We start from the raw sequence: 12,851 nt of genomic DNA, 5'->3' as shown, positions 1-12,851 counted from the left end.
AGGGACCGATGCCAGATGGCTTCTGCTACGGGGACAGCCAAGGAGGTTGCTGAAGAGCCCCGAGCTGGGACGCTGCGAGGACACGGTTGCTGGGGCTGCGGAGGCAGCAGGCTGAGTGGAGGCAGCTGCGCTGCATTAGACCTATTGAGGTCAGGCTGGAGTCTGATGCAGGTTTGGGGAAACTTGGGGGTTTCATCCCGCCAGGGCAGCGGGAAACTGCGCTTCACTGAGAACRGCAGGTCTTGATGTGTACAAATTGACTCAAGTCTTGGAAATCTTGGAAAACTTAAAAGTTAATGTGATTGATCTCTCTGTGGAACAAGGGAAAAGTGGGAGTTTTGTTTGAGGAGGGATTTGGCACATATCTGCCAGGCAGGGACAACTGAACCCAGGTCCATTGATGGTACATGAATGTGGACCGCTTCTGCTTGCACGTGTGTGTACTAGCAAGGGCAGAGCCACAGCAAGGATTGAAGCACGTTTGCCTATCTAGAAAAGTTTTCAGATGTGTCTGGAATGATTCACGTGTAACATCTTCTCTCTGTTCTGCCTTGCAGCAGCGATGCCGTCACCTGGGCAGATTCCGACTGCTGGAAGCCTGAGGACATAGGTGCAGCTACTGCTGTGGACCCGAAGGGTGTGGAGGCAAGGAAGAGCCTTGAACTGTGAGGGGGCCGTTAACTCTAAGATGTCCTTGAGCAGCGGAGCTTCCGGAGGGAAAGGAATTGATGCGAACCCAGTTGAGACGTACGACAGTGGGGATGAATGGGACATTGGAGTAGGGAATCTCATCATTGACCTGGACGCTGATTTGGAGAAGGATCAGCAGAAATTGGAAATGTCGGGCTCCAAAGAGGTGGGGCTCCCAGCACCCAATGCGGTAGCTACCCTGCCTGATAACATCAAATTTGTGAGCCCAGTGCCAGGCCCACAGGGCAAAGAGGGCAAGTCCAAATCGAAAAGGAGCAAGAGTAGCAAAGACAGTGGCAAGCCAACCCCAGGGACCTCCTTGTTTACTCCCAGTGAGGGAGCTGGTGGCAAGAAGGAGGCTCAAGGACGCTCTGGGGACAGCGCGAACTCTGGTGGCTTGGTGCCTGCCATCACCCCGAAGGGCTCGGAGAAATCGGCCAAGGCATCTCGCAGCGTGGCCGGCTCCAAGAAGGAGAAGGAAGGCGGTTCATCCAAAAACAAGAAGGAGAGGAGTGAGGGTGCGGGGGCTCCATCAGAGAAGGAGCCCAACGTACTGCAGCCCCTTGCCCTGGCTGTGAGGGTGGGACAGTATGATGGGGGCCAGGGGACAGAGCCTGCTGCTGCCGAGCAGCTTGGGAGTATAGCTATTGACACAGGAGCTGCACTCAATCCCTTGGGAGTTAAGTCGGAACTGGAGGATGGGGAAAGTGAGTGCCGGCAACTGAAAAAGGTCAAATCGGAGAAGGTAAGAGAGATGGCTTATTTGCGGGCTGGTGGAGGCAGAGCATTGCCACTTGGCTCTGGCAGCTGCTCCAGTTGCCTGCTTCGGGCTGTGCTGCTGTGCATGGCGAGGGAACGGGAAGTTATGCTGGGACGGTGTGTCTTTGGAAGTGGGAGGCAGTTTGCAGCACCCTTGGGTGCTAACAGTAATTTATGTGGCAGGTTCTTTCTGGGTCTCTTCTGAGGATGACTTGGTAGTGCAACATGCTGGGGTCTGGAAGCAGTGGTGGGAAGGCATTGTGTAAGCAGAGTGTGGCTTTTTGGGAAACCTGTGTCAGCCAGTTCCACTGTGTCCTTGTTCATCTGAGTACAATCTTATCATAACCTAGGGGATATAATTTCTTCAGTCCCTCACCCTGTGGCTGTTGAGTCATGGGGGTTCAAGTGTTGGGAACCTCTGGTGGGAATGCAGCAAATCTGCAGAGCACCTGAAGCAAAACCCCAGCTCGTTGAGGGCCACGATACAGAATGGTTTTGCGTGGCACCCTTTGGAGGAAGCCAAGTAGCGCTGAGGGCTCTCTGGAGAGGCAGTGGRGGAAGGGGGCTTGTACGTTGAGATGCTGAAGACCTCTGAGCAGAGGGTTGCAGCCCGGGCTGGTGGCCTGAGCTCTGCTGCAGCTGTGCAGAATCTGTGCYTCTCTGATTTCTGCTGCTGTACAGGAGGAGTCCAAGCTAGCAATGAAGACAAGGTGCTGGCTGCAGGTAGACAGGGTCCTGTCCTGTTTCTGTGCCATTTCCAGCTCCTGGCAGAACAGGGCAAAGCAGGTCTTTGATCCATTGGCTACCACACTCTCTTTCACATTGGCCTTGTGTATCAAAATGATTCCTGTAGCTCCTAGAGGAATTTATTTCTCTGTGGTTGCATCATTCGCAGAGAAAGAGACCTTAATGTGTTAGTAAATGTGGGATTTGTGTGGGTGTATAAGCAAGTACGAGGTGCAGGGATGACAGGAGGTACTGCCTTGCTGCTTGGTCTGCTGTTGGTACGTGGGCTTTGTCCCACTTATAGTGAAAATCAGCCTCGGGCCGTGGGGCTKCTGTGGGTGTTTTTTGTGTTGCTGCAAGTTCATGGAGCAGCAACGCGAAACTGCTGATGGTTCATGGCAAGGACGTGCCACAGTCGGACAGGAGCAGCCTACAAAAGTCTTCCTCTCTTACAGGTTCCTGGGGGTGTGAAAAGTCTGGCTGCTTCTGCCAGTGCAGCGTGACTGGTCCTGCAGCCACTTGTCTTAGCCACTTACGCCCGTCGCCACGCAGCACTGTCCTTTCTCGGGAGCAGTTTGAGTGTTCCCGTGTTGAGTGACTGTGGAGCAGAGCGGTGGAGCGATTTCTTGCTGTGGCCGCTGGAGCGGCAGGTTGGTTGTCTCTAGTAATTGCAGTGGCTGACGTGATTTCTGCTAGCAAGCGTGGATGGAACCCACGGTGTGCCTGAATCTGTTCAGACTTGACTAGAGAAGCTCCTGCAATGCCCATGTTCTCCTTGCTGCGCTGTGTCTGCGGCAGGCCTTGGTGCGCATGTGCGGTGGTGCCGAAGTGGCCCATGAATCTGAAGTATCCGAGTGTTAACTGTTCACGTGGGTTTGGGGGCAGGGTGCACAGAGCAGGCCTGTCTGTCTGTCTTGGTACGTGGAAGTCGATGCTCAGTGTTCACCACACATGCATCGGYAGTAGCTTCGCTCTGTTGCTGTGAACAAATACTGCAGTGTTTGGAGGAAGGGCTGTGGGAATTGCGGCGTACCAGATGTATGCTGTGGTGTTTGCCTAGCTGCAGCCAGTGGCACCCCCAAAGGAGTTCTGGTATGTGCCCCATCTTCAGTTTTGGCACTGAGGTCTTGGCTATTGGGAGCCAGGAAGGGATTGGTGTGGAGTGAGGATGGGCAGCACTCAGCAAATTTGGGAGTTGCTGAGAATCCAGTGAGATGTTGGGGAGCAGGCTGCTTAGGGGAAAATAGCTTTGCAGCAGTCCATGAAGCTAGGACTAAGTTTGTCAGCATTTTGGTCATGGGAGAGGAGAGACAAGTAAATAAAAACACAGGGAGAAAAGCCCTCTGTTTTGATGAGGATCTAAAGCTTTTTTTCCTCAACAAGCTTTCATAGCGGTGTTCACTTCTAGAGAGTTATCCTGATGGACAGCCATAAAAGCTTGTCCCTTCTAGCAGCTATATGCCTTTCCAAACTGGTATAATGATGTTTTTATCTCCAGAAAGRTAGTATAGAACATGAAAATATAGAGAGAAGGTTGGTGAGGATGATCACTTATGGGATGGCTCTGTAAAAGAGGCTACTAAGTAGGTCAGTGCTCTTCAGCTTGGGCTGCCTGGGGCAGTTGGTTGAAGCCTGTAAAATCAAGGAGTGGCATGGAGAAGATGTGTTGTTTCATTGTCCTTTCTAGCAGGAGAACAAAGGTGAGTTGAGTGAAAGCAGGAAGAGGAGCAGATGCTTTTTGCATGATGAATTTGTGAATTTCCCTGCCACAAAGAGGTGTGGATACTAAAAGCCTCCGGATGCTCMGAGGTCACCTGGATGGGTTCGTGGAGGAGGAACCCATTGAGGGCTCATGCAGGGCACCATCTGCAACCTGGAAAATCCCTGAATGGGGGTGGAGCCTGGGGAGAAGTTGGAGGAAATATCGCAACATGCGTATCTGTATTGTACTCCTTCACCACCATGAGATGCTGACCACTGTCCAAGCCTGCACATGAGCAGGCTGGACCTCTGGCTTATCCAGTGTGGCCTTTCCTATATTTTAATGTTAAAAGATTTATTTCTTTCACTGATTGAGCTACTGAAACCGTCTATGGCATCTGCTGGTTTATTGAGGTAAAAAAATGTCGAAATAAGGTATGAATTATGATGGGAAAAGGAGCAAACATTTCTATACAGTTAAATGCTGAGGTCAGTTCTGCCATTTCATTTATACYTCTTCTGGTGAGACCACACAGATGAAGGGCACAATCTGAGGGGTCTGAGCCCTGCTTTCAAAAGTAACTTAAGTGTTTGAGTCTAAAGGAATGTGTGTAGGGTTTGGGCCCAGTAGGAAATGTTGATTGTGTTTCCTTGGCCTCCTGGATGATTGATCACTCTGTGAAGCATCAGATAGCTTGGTTCAAGCTGGCAAAGCTGGGGAAAATGAGAAGAAAGGCGCTCCTAGCAGTAGGCTGTTGCGAGCCTGGCGTCTGCCCGGTGAAGCTGAGGGGAAACCACTTCTATTTCTCAAGGAACAGCCCAAGCATGGGCAGGTGGCTGGGTGATGCGTGCATGGAGCGAGGCTACGAGCCGCTTGCCTGGGTACCTGGCAGTTGACACGAGGTGCCGAGCTGCCTCCTTCGCCCCGCAAGATGTGACCCTCTGACGAGAGCAGCCGGATGAACCTAAGAGGAATGAAGAGCTGCAGTGAGGAGGCTGGAGGAGACAGCTCCTGGCACACACAACCTGGAGAAAAAAGCAGAGAGTGGAGGGGAGCTATGGGCTGACTGTGGGCAGTGAAGCTAGTTTTTCTGCTGATGAAGAGAGGGAAAGACCTGCTCTTCCTCTGCCTCTTCCAGCCCCATGGTAAAAAATCACAGAATGGTTGAGGTTGGAAGGGACCTCTGGAGATCATGTAGTCCAACCCCCCTGCTCAAGCTGGATCACCTAGAGCATGTTACAGGATTGCATCCAGGTGGGTTTTGAGTATCTGCAGAGAAGGAGACTCCACAGCCTCTCTGGGCAACCTGTTTCAGTGCTGAAGAACATGCCTGTGCCATGCTTGCATGCTGAGCAGGCAGCTTCCAGCCAGGAGTTTTTGTTACACCTTCTTGGCTGGATTAAAGAGCCCTTTAGTATCTAGGATTTTTTCTTGACAAGGTACTTCTGTGCTGTAGTTGCATCGCCTTTTGCTCCTCCTCCCTCTTTTGTGCTCTTTACATAGCTCGCTGTAGGGTTTTTGCAGCCCTTGAGGCCTTCTCGGGTCTACAAGAGAGCCTTTCTTCAGGTTTTCAGCATCCTTTTGCGACTGCAAACGCTGGCGCTGGCCCCAGCGGAGCGGCTCTGACCCAAGTGGGAGGCACATCCCTGCGTGGGGAGGGCCCCCTCCGCTGGCAGCGCAGCCCGTCCCCTCCAGCAGCGCGCTGGGACGGGCCGGACCCCGGCCAGGGGATATTAAGCATTAAACAAAAGAGCCTCCCAGCTCTTGGCTGCTGCTCCGGCTTTGTTTTGATTGAGAGCTTGTTCAGCAGGAGGAGAGTGTTTTTTTTTTTTTTTTTTTTTCCCCAACGGGCATCCAGATGTGACACTGCTGCAAACAAGGAAAAGGCAAACAGAAGCCGCTGGAGAGTCAGCTCTTTGGAAAACCCGTTTTGTGTCACGTATGCTGCGGTTTTAGGCAATAAGGAGGGTGGATTTGGTCATGTCCCCTTCAGGAGCTGGGGCAGAAGCCTCCAACACGTGTTTGCCCTGCGTTTTCCCCTCCCAAAGACAGTAATTCTGCAGTCTGCGTGCACCACGGCAGGTCCTTTGTGAAGATCCCTTGTGGTTGCTTAGCCAGTGGCAAGGGACGTTGTAAGGTGGGGAAATGCTGCAGCAGATAGGCCAGAAAGCTGATGTGAAAGCGCAGTTGTGGCTCCTTGGCGCATGTGGGAAGACAGCGTGCTACGTTGGTGTTTGAAGGTGGTATTCGAGTTGTGGCTGGGAGGTGACGGAGGAGAGATGTTAGTGGAGGAAGTGGTGTGGCAAGCTACACTGTGCTGCTGGCACTTTCAGCCTCCAGAGCCCTCCTCTGCCTCTCCTGATGGTACTCCCACAGTGGCTTCTGCTAAGGATACGTTTTGGAGCRGCTTTCCAAGCGGCGGGTGCTCTTGTGCTGTTGCAACAGTAGGGCTGGCTTCTTGACATGACTGCAATGCTTTACTCCATCCATCTGGAAGGATATTCATTTTAAGAGATGACAGTAGCTGAGCCTCCAACACAAGTATTCCTGAAAATGTTTCCTTGCACTCTCCCTGCGTGCCGCTGTCTTGTATGGCAAAGTTTCCAGTGCAACTTTGGTCTCACCTTTTTCTTCCTCCTYGAAACCTTTAAGGGCAGACCTGTATAGTATCTCTAGCGTTTTTGCCACAATCTKGAGAGTTGCCATCTGGACAGGGCCCAGGGTAGCTCCCTAAAGCTGAGTGTCCCTGCATCCCATGTCCCAAACCCACTGAATGTCTTAGTGGGAATCAGAATCTGGCCATTTTTGGAGRTAGTTAGGTTAGGTGATGAGGAGGGAGTTGAGGATGGGGGTAGGGATAAAGGGACCCTTGTATGACTTCTTTCCTTGGAGAGATRGAAGACCTGCCCAGAACTTAGTAGGTCTATTGAGATCCCAGCACAACAGGAGATGGCTGTAGGCCCCTTTTGGGCACTTGCTCTATTTCTGCACAGTTGCTCAGGATCTTGTGTGTCCTCCTAGCTTTACACCTCAAGGAGAGATTCATGGTCAGCGTAGAGCCTGCACAGCACCACGGGCTAGGTGCCTGACCTGCGGGCAGTGACCGTAGGAAGCAGCGTGTTTCATGCGGCTCTGGAGGTGCCACCGATAATCCTAGGACACTGGCGTGCTTCATCCCGCTGGCAGATGTGAGCAGCTCCATCTCTGCCATGGTCTCTTCTATCCTGGTATCCTAGCTGTGATTAGCTGCTTGCTGTCCCTTAGTGCTTGTCCTCTTCTCCTTCACTAGCTGATGATGTTAAAAAGCAGCATAGCAGATTGATATTGCTCCTGGCCCTCTTCTAGCTTACTCAGTTGTCCATGTGCCACTCTTAGGGCTTTCTTTCACCATCTACAGCAACTGTTTACGTCTTCCTTTGATACGGAACAGTTAAAATGGCTTCTCTGCTCTAATCTGCAGAGCTCCCCGAGGACCAGAGCGATCGGCAGCRGAAGCGCTGAGCCTGCGTGCCCATCTGTAGCCTGCTGGGCTCGAGGCAGGTGGAGGTGCGCAGCTCCCTGCTGGGTTGGCGAGAGCCTGTGCCRGTTGCGGAGCGCCCTGGGTGCCAAAGGGAGGGCCCGTTTCAACGGCTGTGATAAGCGTGCGTCCTGGTGGGTATGGGAGCTGCTGTCCTGCTGCCTTGCTCGTGGGAGATGTTGATGTTCAGAGCGTGTTTCGGAGGGCTGCCAGCGGAGATTTGGTCTCTTAGCATCTGTGTCACTCCAATGTTGCTCAGCTGCGGCAGAGCAGCGTTTTCCAGAGCGCCTTCTGTGCTTGTTACTGTCTGGAGCAAAAAAAAAAAAAAAAAAAAAAAAAAAACAACCTTCCCATCCGAAATCTCAGAAGTTTCCCTCCACTTGCTAACATGCCATACAGGGCGAGTGGCTTAGGATGGAGCTTCACTGGAAAACTTTAGTAAATGGGAGCAGAGAAAACTCCCCGAAGCCAGTTCCCCGCTGAACTCAGGCTTGCGACAGCTGTCCAAGATCTGTTTCCCGGTGGGCAGGGGCCAAGGCTTGCCGCTCCTTGCTCCGGACGCCGCGGCCCTTTCTGGGGAACGACAGCTGGAGCAGCTTTCCCGAGGCGAGCCGAGCCGAGCAGGCAGGGCCAAAGGCTTTCCTGGAGGCGGCGGCGGCGGTGGTGGGGGAAGCACGCAGCAGCAGAGCTGCTGGCTCTTCCCAGCTCCTCTCGCTGTGGTTTCCTTTCTCTGGCCGTGCTTGAGTAAGCCGCCTCCGGAGCTGCTGACAGGGCTGTGTTCGGAGGCCTTGGAAATTACGCTGTTCGTTTCCTTATCGCCCCCTGACCCGCGGCGCGGAGCCTTCTGGTGCGGGAACGAGGCAAGGAGGGGGCACGCAGCCAACATGTGTCAAGAGCTACAAAGGAGGAAATTGGACTTGTTCACTTAAAACTGTGGGGTTAGTCTTTGAGTTTTGGCTCCTACTGGGAGGTTATTTATATGTCTCTCTCTCTCTTTTTTTTAACTGCTAGATGTAGCAGGCTGCAAGTTTCAGCTGATCCCACCTCTGAAGACGTTATAACCCAGGCAAGGGAAAACGGCATYGGCTCCTGTTGCGTTTCCCAGTTGGGCGATGGGGTGCGGGAACGTTGGGAAGGACTAGCGAAGGGGCAGGTTAGCTTTGCTGTATCGCTCGTTCGCGTCGCTGGATCCGCTTTCGTAGCCGGTCGGGGCTTGGCRTCGGAAACGCGGCCCCGGCTCTGCTGGGATGGAAGTCGCTGGCACCCAGGGAACAAGGAGCTGCGGCTCCCCGTCAAGGGCACGGCGGTGCAAAACGGAGGCCTGGAAGAGCGGAGAAAAGAGTTTGCGTTTGCGAAGCACGAGAGCGGAATGACAATGCAGGGAAGAGGAGGAGGAGGAAAGAGGTGTAACAGCTCCGTGTTGACTGGGTTTACACCGCTCGCGCGCTGCTTCCTTGGCTCGGAAAAGCTATAAATCCGCTCCATTGTGCGCTTTGCGGCTCCCCAGACACTTTGTGATTAGAGATTTTGATGAAAAGGCCAGCGTGTGACCTATCCTGCTGACTCATGTGCCCAATTTCTCCTCCAAAGGAGACTTTCTTAGCAGATGGTAACTGCTTGAGATGGGTCAGATTTTGAGGCTAACTGGCTTTGGTAGATTCTCTTGTGTTTGTTGCTTTGCTTCCAGGCTGGTGGTGGCTGCTTATTAGCCTAATGACCCCTGTTACACAGGACCATTTATCTGGCTGAGTGAGATTTCTTTAAAGCGAGATTCTTGCATCTCTAGCACTGTGCAACCCTGAAGGCTTCAAAACTGGCGAGCTGCTCTCGCAGCCCTTCCGGGGAGCTGATGCAAGGGGAGTGTGCCAGGAATAAGCCACTAATGAGCAAATCTGCTCCTCCACCTGGCAACCGTGGAGGATACTGAAAAGGGCTGTGGAGCAAAGCAATGCCTGCTTTTTTTTTCTTTTTTTTTTCTTTTTTTCCCTCCTTTTGCTTTTTAAAGCTGGCTTGCTTTTGAAGGCTTTCCACCTTTTCTGGCTTTCCCGTGAGCATGGCGAGCTGTGCCACTAGCTTCCAAATGTTTGCCGTGCAAACGTGGCTCTGTGGCTTCTCTCTCTTAGGCTGCTTCAGTCTTTGTGGTGAAGCTGTGAAATCTGTCTTACCTGTAAGCGTGTATGTAGACCAAGCACAGGCAGCCTTGGAGATGGGTTTGGCAAGAGGTGGCCAGAAAGGCCAGGGCAGCCCGCGAGGGCAGGAACCGCCCGAACATGGACATCCGGTGGGATGGTTGGATGAGATGATGGGAGGGAGCATACATCGCATGTGGGAAATGGAGGSGTTGCAGCAGACTCTCTGGGGTGCTGGTGCTGGGTTCCTTGCAGAATGGGAGACCTAAGGTGGCATTCGCCCTTTGCGGTGGGCAAAGCCTGGGAGCGACCCTGCTGCAGGGAGAAAGGCGGCTGGCCTGAAGAAGGGCCATCAGTCGGCCCGACTTTGATCACTGTTGTACGCGGAGTCCCCCGGCGAGAGAGAAGCCTCTAAACCCAGCGTTGGCAGCACGGGCGGCACAATTACCAGTCCTCAGCCAGCTTGTCTTTGTCTTGGTGGGTTTTTTGTTTGGGTTTGTTTTTCTTTTCCGGCTGGGAGAGGCACAGAGCATCTCTTTGCGAATGAATTTGCTTTGTGCGCTTGTCCCTGCGTGTGAGTTTTGTCTCTTGGCTGGCTCTGTATTCCCAGGTTCCTCAAAGCCCCTTCTAAAGATGTTCCCAGCCACCGCTGAGCAGAGCACAAAAGGCGCTCGGCCTCCTTCCGCCTGCCCTTGGCTGCGGAGATGCCAGCAGATGCTTCGCTTTGGAGGCCAGTGGGAGCCCCGGTTGAGCGTCTCCTCGGTGCTCGCCTACTCGGAGGATCCTCACTCTTTGGGACGCGGAGTCCTCTGAGTGCTTCCTTGGCTGGTTTCGAGGGAAAGCCCGGCCAGGTCTTCTAGTTGTTGAGCCAGCAGCTGAAGTCAGAGGGTTGGAGGCACTCGGCCTGAAACAGGGCAGGGCTGGGAAGAGCTCGCTGGGCTCTGACATGATTTAAAGATATCAGTAGTCTGATGATACGTTGTATTTGGTGACAACATCTGCTCAAGATATTCCTGTTGCTGTTACTCATTCCTGCCTACAAACCAGATCAGGGAACCGATCTGATGTAAATAAACGCGTCGAGGATTTTCTAGGGTTAGCTCGGGTTACGCGCTGGCCCCGCGAGCAGGCGCGCAGGCCCGTTGGAGTGGCACTGAGATGTTGGAGGCAGTGCCAGACACYGTTTCAGCTGAAGACGATGACGGGGCTCGCCAAGGGCTGGCACGGCGGTGGTGCTGTGACCGGTCGGGCAGCTCTACCCTGCCGGCCCCGGGTACTGTGTCCGGCTTCGCGGGATCGYGCCGCAGGTGAGCGTAACCCAAGAAGAGCGATGGGGTGGCGTGGGGCCAGAAACCGTCTCCCCCGCTTGCAGGGTTACGTGCGATTCCTCCTCGTGTCCGCAGGAGCCTCYGTCGTTGTAAGCTCTTAGTTACTGGTTCCTCGTCCTCCGAGCTGACCACGCGCAGCCCAGGGCATGCTCCCAGCACCCTGCAATCCGCTTTGCTCCCGTTCTGTCACTCTCTCTTTTATCTATCTATTTATTTATTTATTTTCAATTTTAGCCTGAATTTTGCTTCCCCATCCTCTGCACTAAAGGGAGCACCCCGGCTGCTGTGCTCCCCCGCTCAGAAATGCTTCAGTCCTCCGAGGGCCGGACCTGACTACGTGGTTCATGGGTCCTTCCCAGCAACCTGTGGCCTGGATGAGTYGTTCTGCAGGGAGAAGCTAAGCGCAGAGCTCTCTTTATGGCGTAGTACTGCTGTGCGCTCCTCTCTGCCGATGCTGTGCTTGACAGTGAGATTGGTTTTAAACTGGAAGTGGCTAGATTCATCTTAAAATACAGTCTGGCCCATGAGCTCGTGGGCTGGCAGGTGTTCCAGGTGGAGAAGGCGTAATTATAACTACAAATGCCATGGTGGGGGTGGTGTTTCTTTTTTTATTTTTATTTTTTTCCCAAGCCAAGGACTAATTTCATTCCAGGAAGCTTGCTCCCCCAATTAGCTATGTAAATGCAATGTTGTGATTTTTTTTTTCCCAGGTGCTATGCAAATGAGAGCTGTTCCCAGACTCTCGCCCTCCACCCCTTTCCCGTCATTGAGATGCAGGTACGCTGCCTTCTGYGCTGGGAACAGCCTCGCTCAGCTGTTTAACAGATGGATGTTGCTTGTTCTGGAATGAGCYGCCTGCCTGCTGGCCGGCTGGCTGACTTCCTCGGGCAAAGTCCTCAGAAGGCGGCCTCGGCAGCTGGGAAGGCACAGCTCGGTCCCGGGGTCAAACCCGGCCCCCGCTGGGCCGGACAAGGGAGAGCTGCACTGCTGGACACTGGCCCCAGGAGAGTCCCCGGGGTGAACAGCTTCCCCGGTTGAGTGGCTCATCCGTGGAGGGCAGCGAGCGGAGGTTTTCRATGTGTTGTTAGAAGCATTGGGGAAAAAGGTCTTGTTCCATGTGCATGAGGCCCTCAAAACGCTGGTACTGCCAAAGCCATTGTAGGTATGTAGATGTTACAAGGCTCATCTTAGGATGAGTCTGCATGGTGTGGATGAAAGGGCCGTGAGGCTCTTGCTGTCCTAAGCCGGGCACAGCACAGCTGTTTGTGCCAGGAGATGCTGTAACGTGACTGTACCAGATCCAAACTAGTATTTCTAGCTGGCTGCCACTGCCCTGCTAGCTTGTTTGGATCTAGCTCGGGATCTCTACCAACGCTCCCCTGCATGATGCAACTTGAGTCTCCAGTCTGACGTGCCTAGCAGTGTCACGGCTGGGTCTCCTTGACCTGGCAGACCTGCTGCTACATAGCTGAGACAGGTCCCCTCCAACGAAAAGGGAGCAAAATGGTGGGAAAGAGGATCGGCAGGAAGGCTGAGACACAGCAGTCAAACTGGGAGGTAGGCTTGGGAAGGGAGAAGGTCAGGGCCAGGCTGGAGATTTTTGGAGGCCGGAGAAGATCTCATTTGAAGCCTGAAAAGGATCCAGTSAGGGAAGGGTGGGCTGAGTGCCAGRAAGCTCGTTGAGGTGGTAACGAAGTCGTCAACAAGAGCTGGCGCGTGCTGACGAAGTCTCTCCTGGCCTGCCTTTGGGGAGATGAGCCTATCTATAGGATGCCTTGTAAGTAGAACGGTATTTTAGCGTCTAAAGTGCTGTTTGCTGTTCTGTGGCTTGGAGGGGAGGAAGGCAACATTGTATACATCACAGACCTGAGCGGTTTGCTAGCAGGAAGGCTGCCTTTTTTKTTTGTTTGTTTTTTCTTGCTTCGCATTAACATTTCAAGGTACAGGAACTCTTTAGGTATTTAGTGTTTTATGGTCTTCCAGGCTGGCTATTAATACTC

At 53.2% G+C, this 12,851-nt stretch overlaps 1 protein-coding gene across 1 annotated transcript in view; it reads left to right on the top strand.

Annotated features, from left to right (window-relative positions):
• The first annotated feature begins 562 nt into the window (after positions 1 to 562).
• The window catches only part of ZNF609 (zinc finger protein 609), a 66,311-nt gene continuing 54,022 nt past the window's right edge, over positions 563 to 12,851 (top strand). Inside the window, exon 1 of the mRNA XM_085300699.1 lies at positions 563 to 1,435. Coding sequence (XP_085156825.1) covers positions 689 to 1,435 — 747 coding nt within the window. The 5' untranslated portion in view covers positions 563 to 688. The remainder of the gene's footprint in view (positions 1,436 to 12,851) is intronic.

Source organism: Rhea americana, unplaced genomic scaffold, assembly GCF_003343005.1.
Source record: "Rhea americana isolate MKP2758 unplaced genomic scaffold, rheAme1 scaffold_168, whole genome shotgun sequence".
Lineage (NCBI taxonomy): Eukaryota > Metazoa > Chordata > Aves > Rheiformes > Rheidae > Rhea > Rhea americana.
Note: the sequence above shows the minus strand (reverse complement) of the source record. Positions and strands in the feature narration are given on the sequence as shown.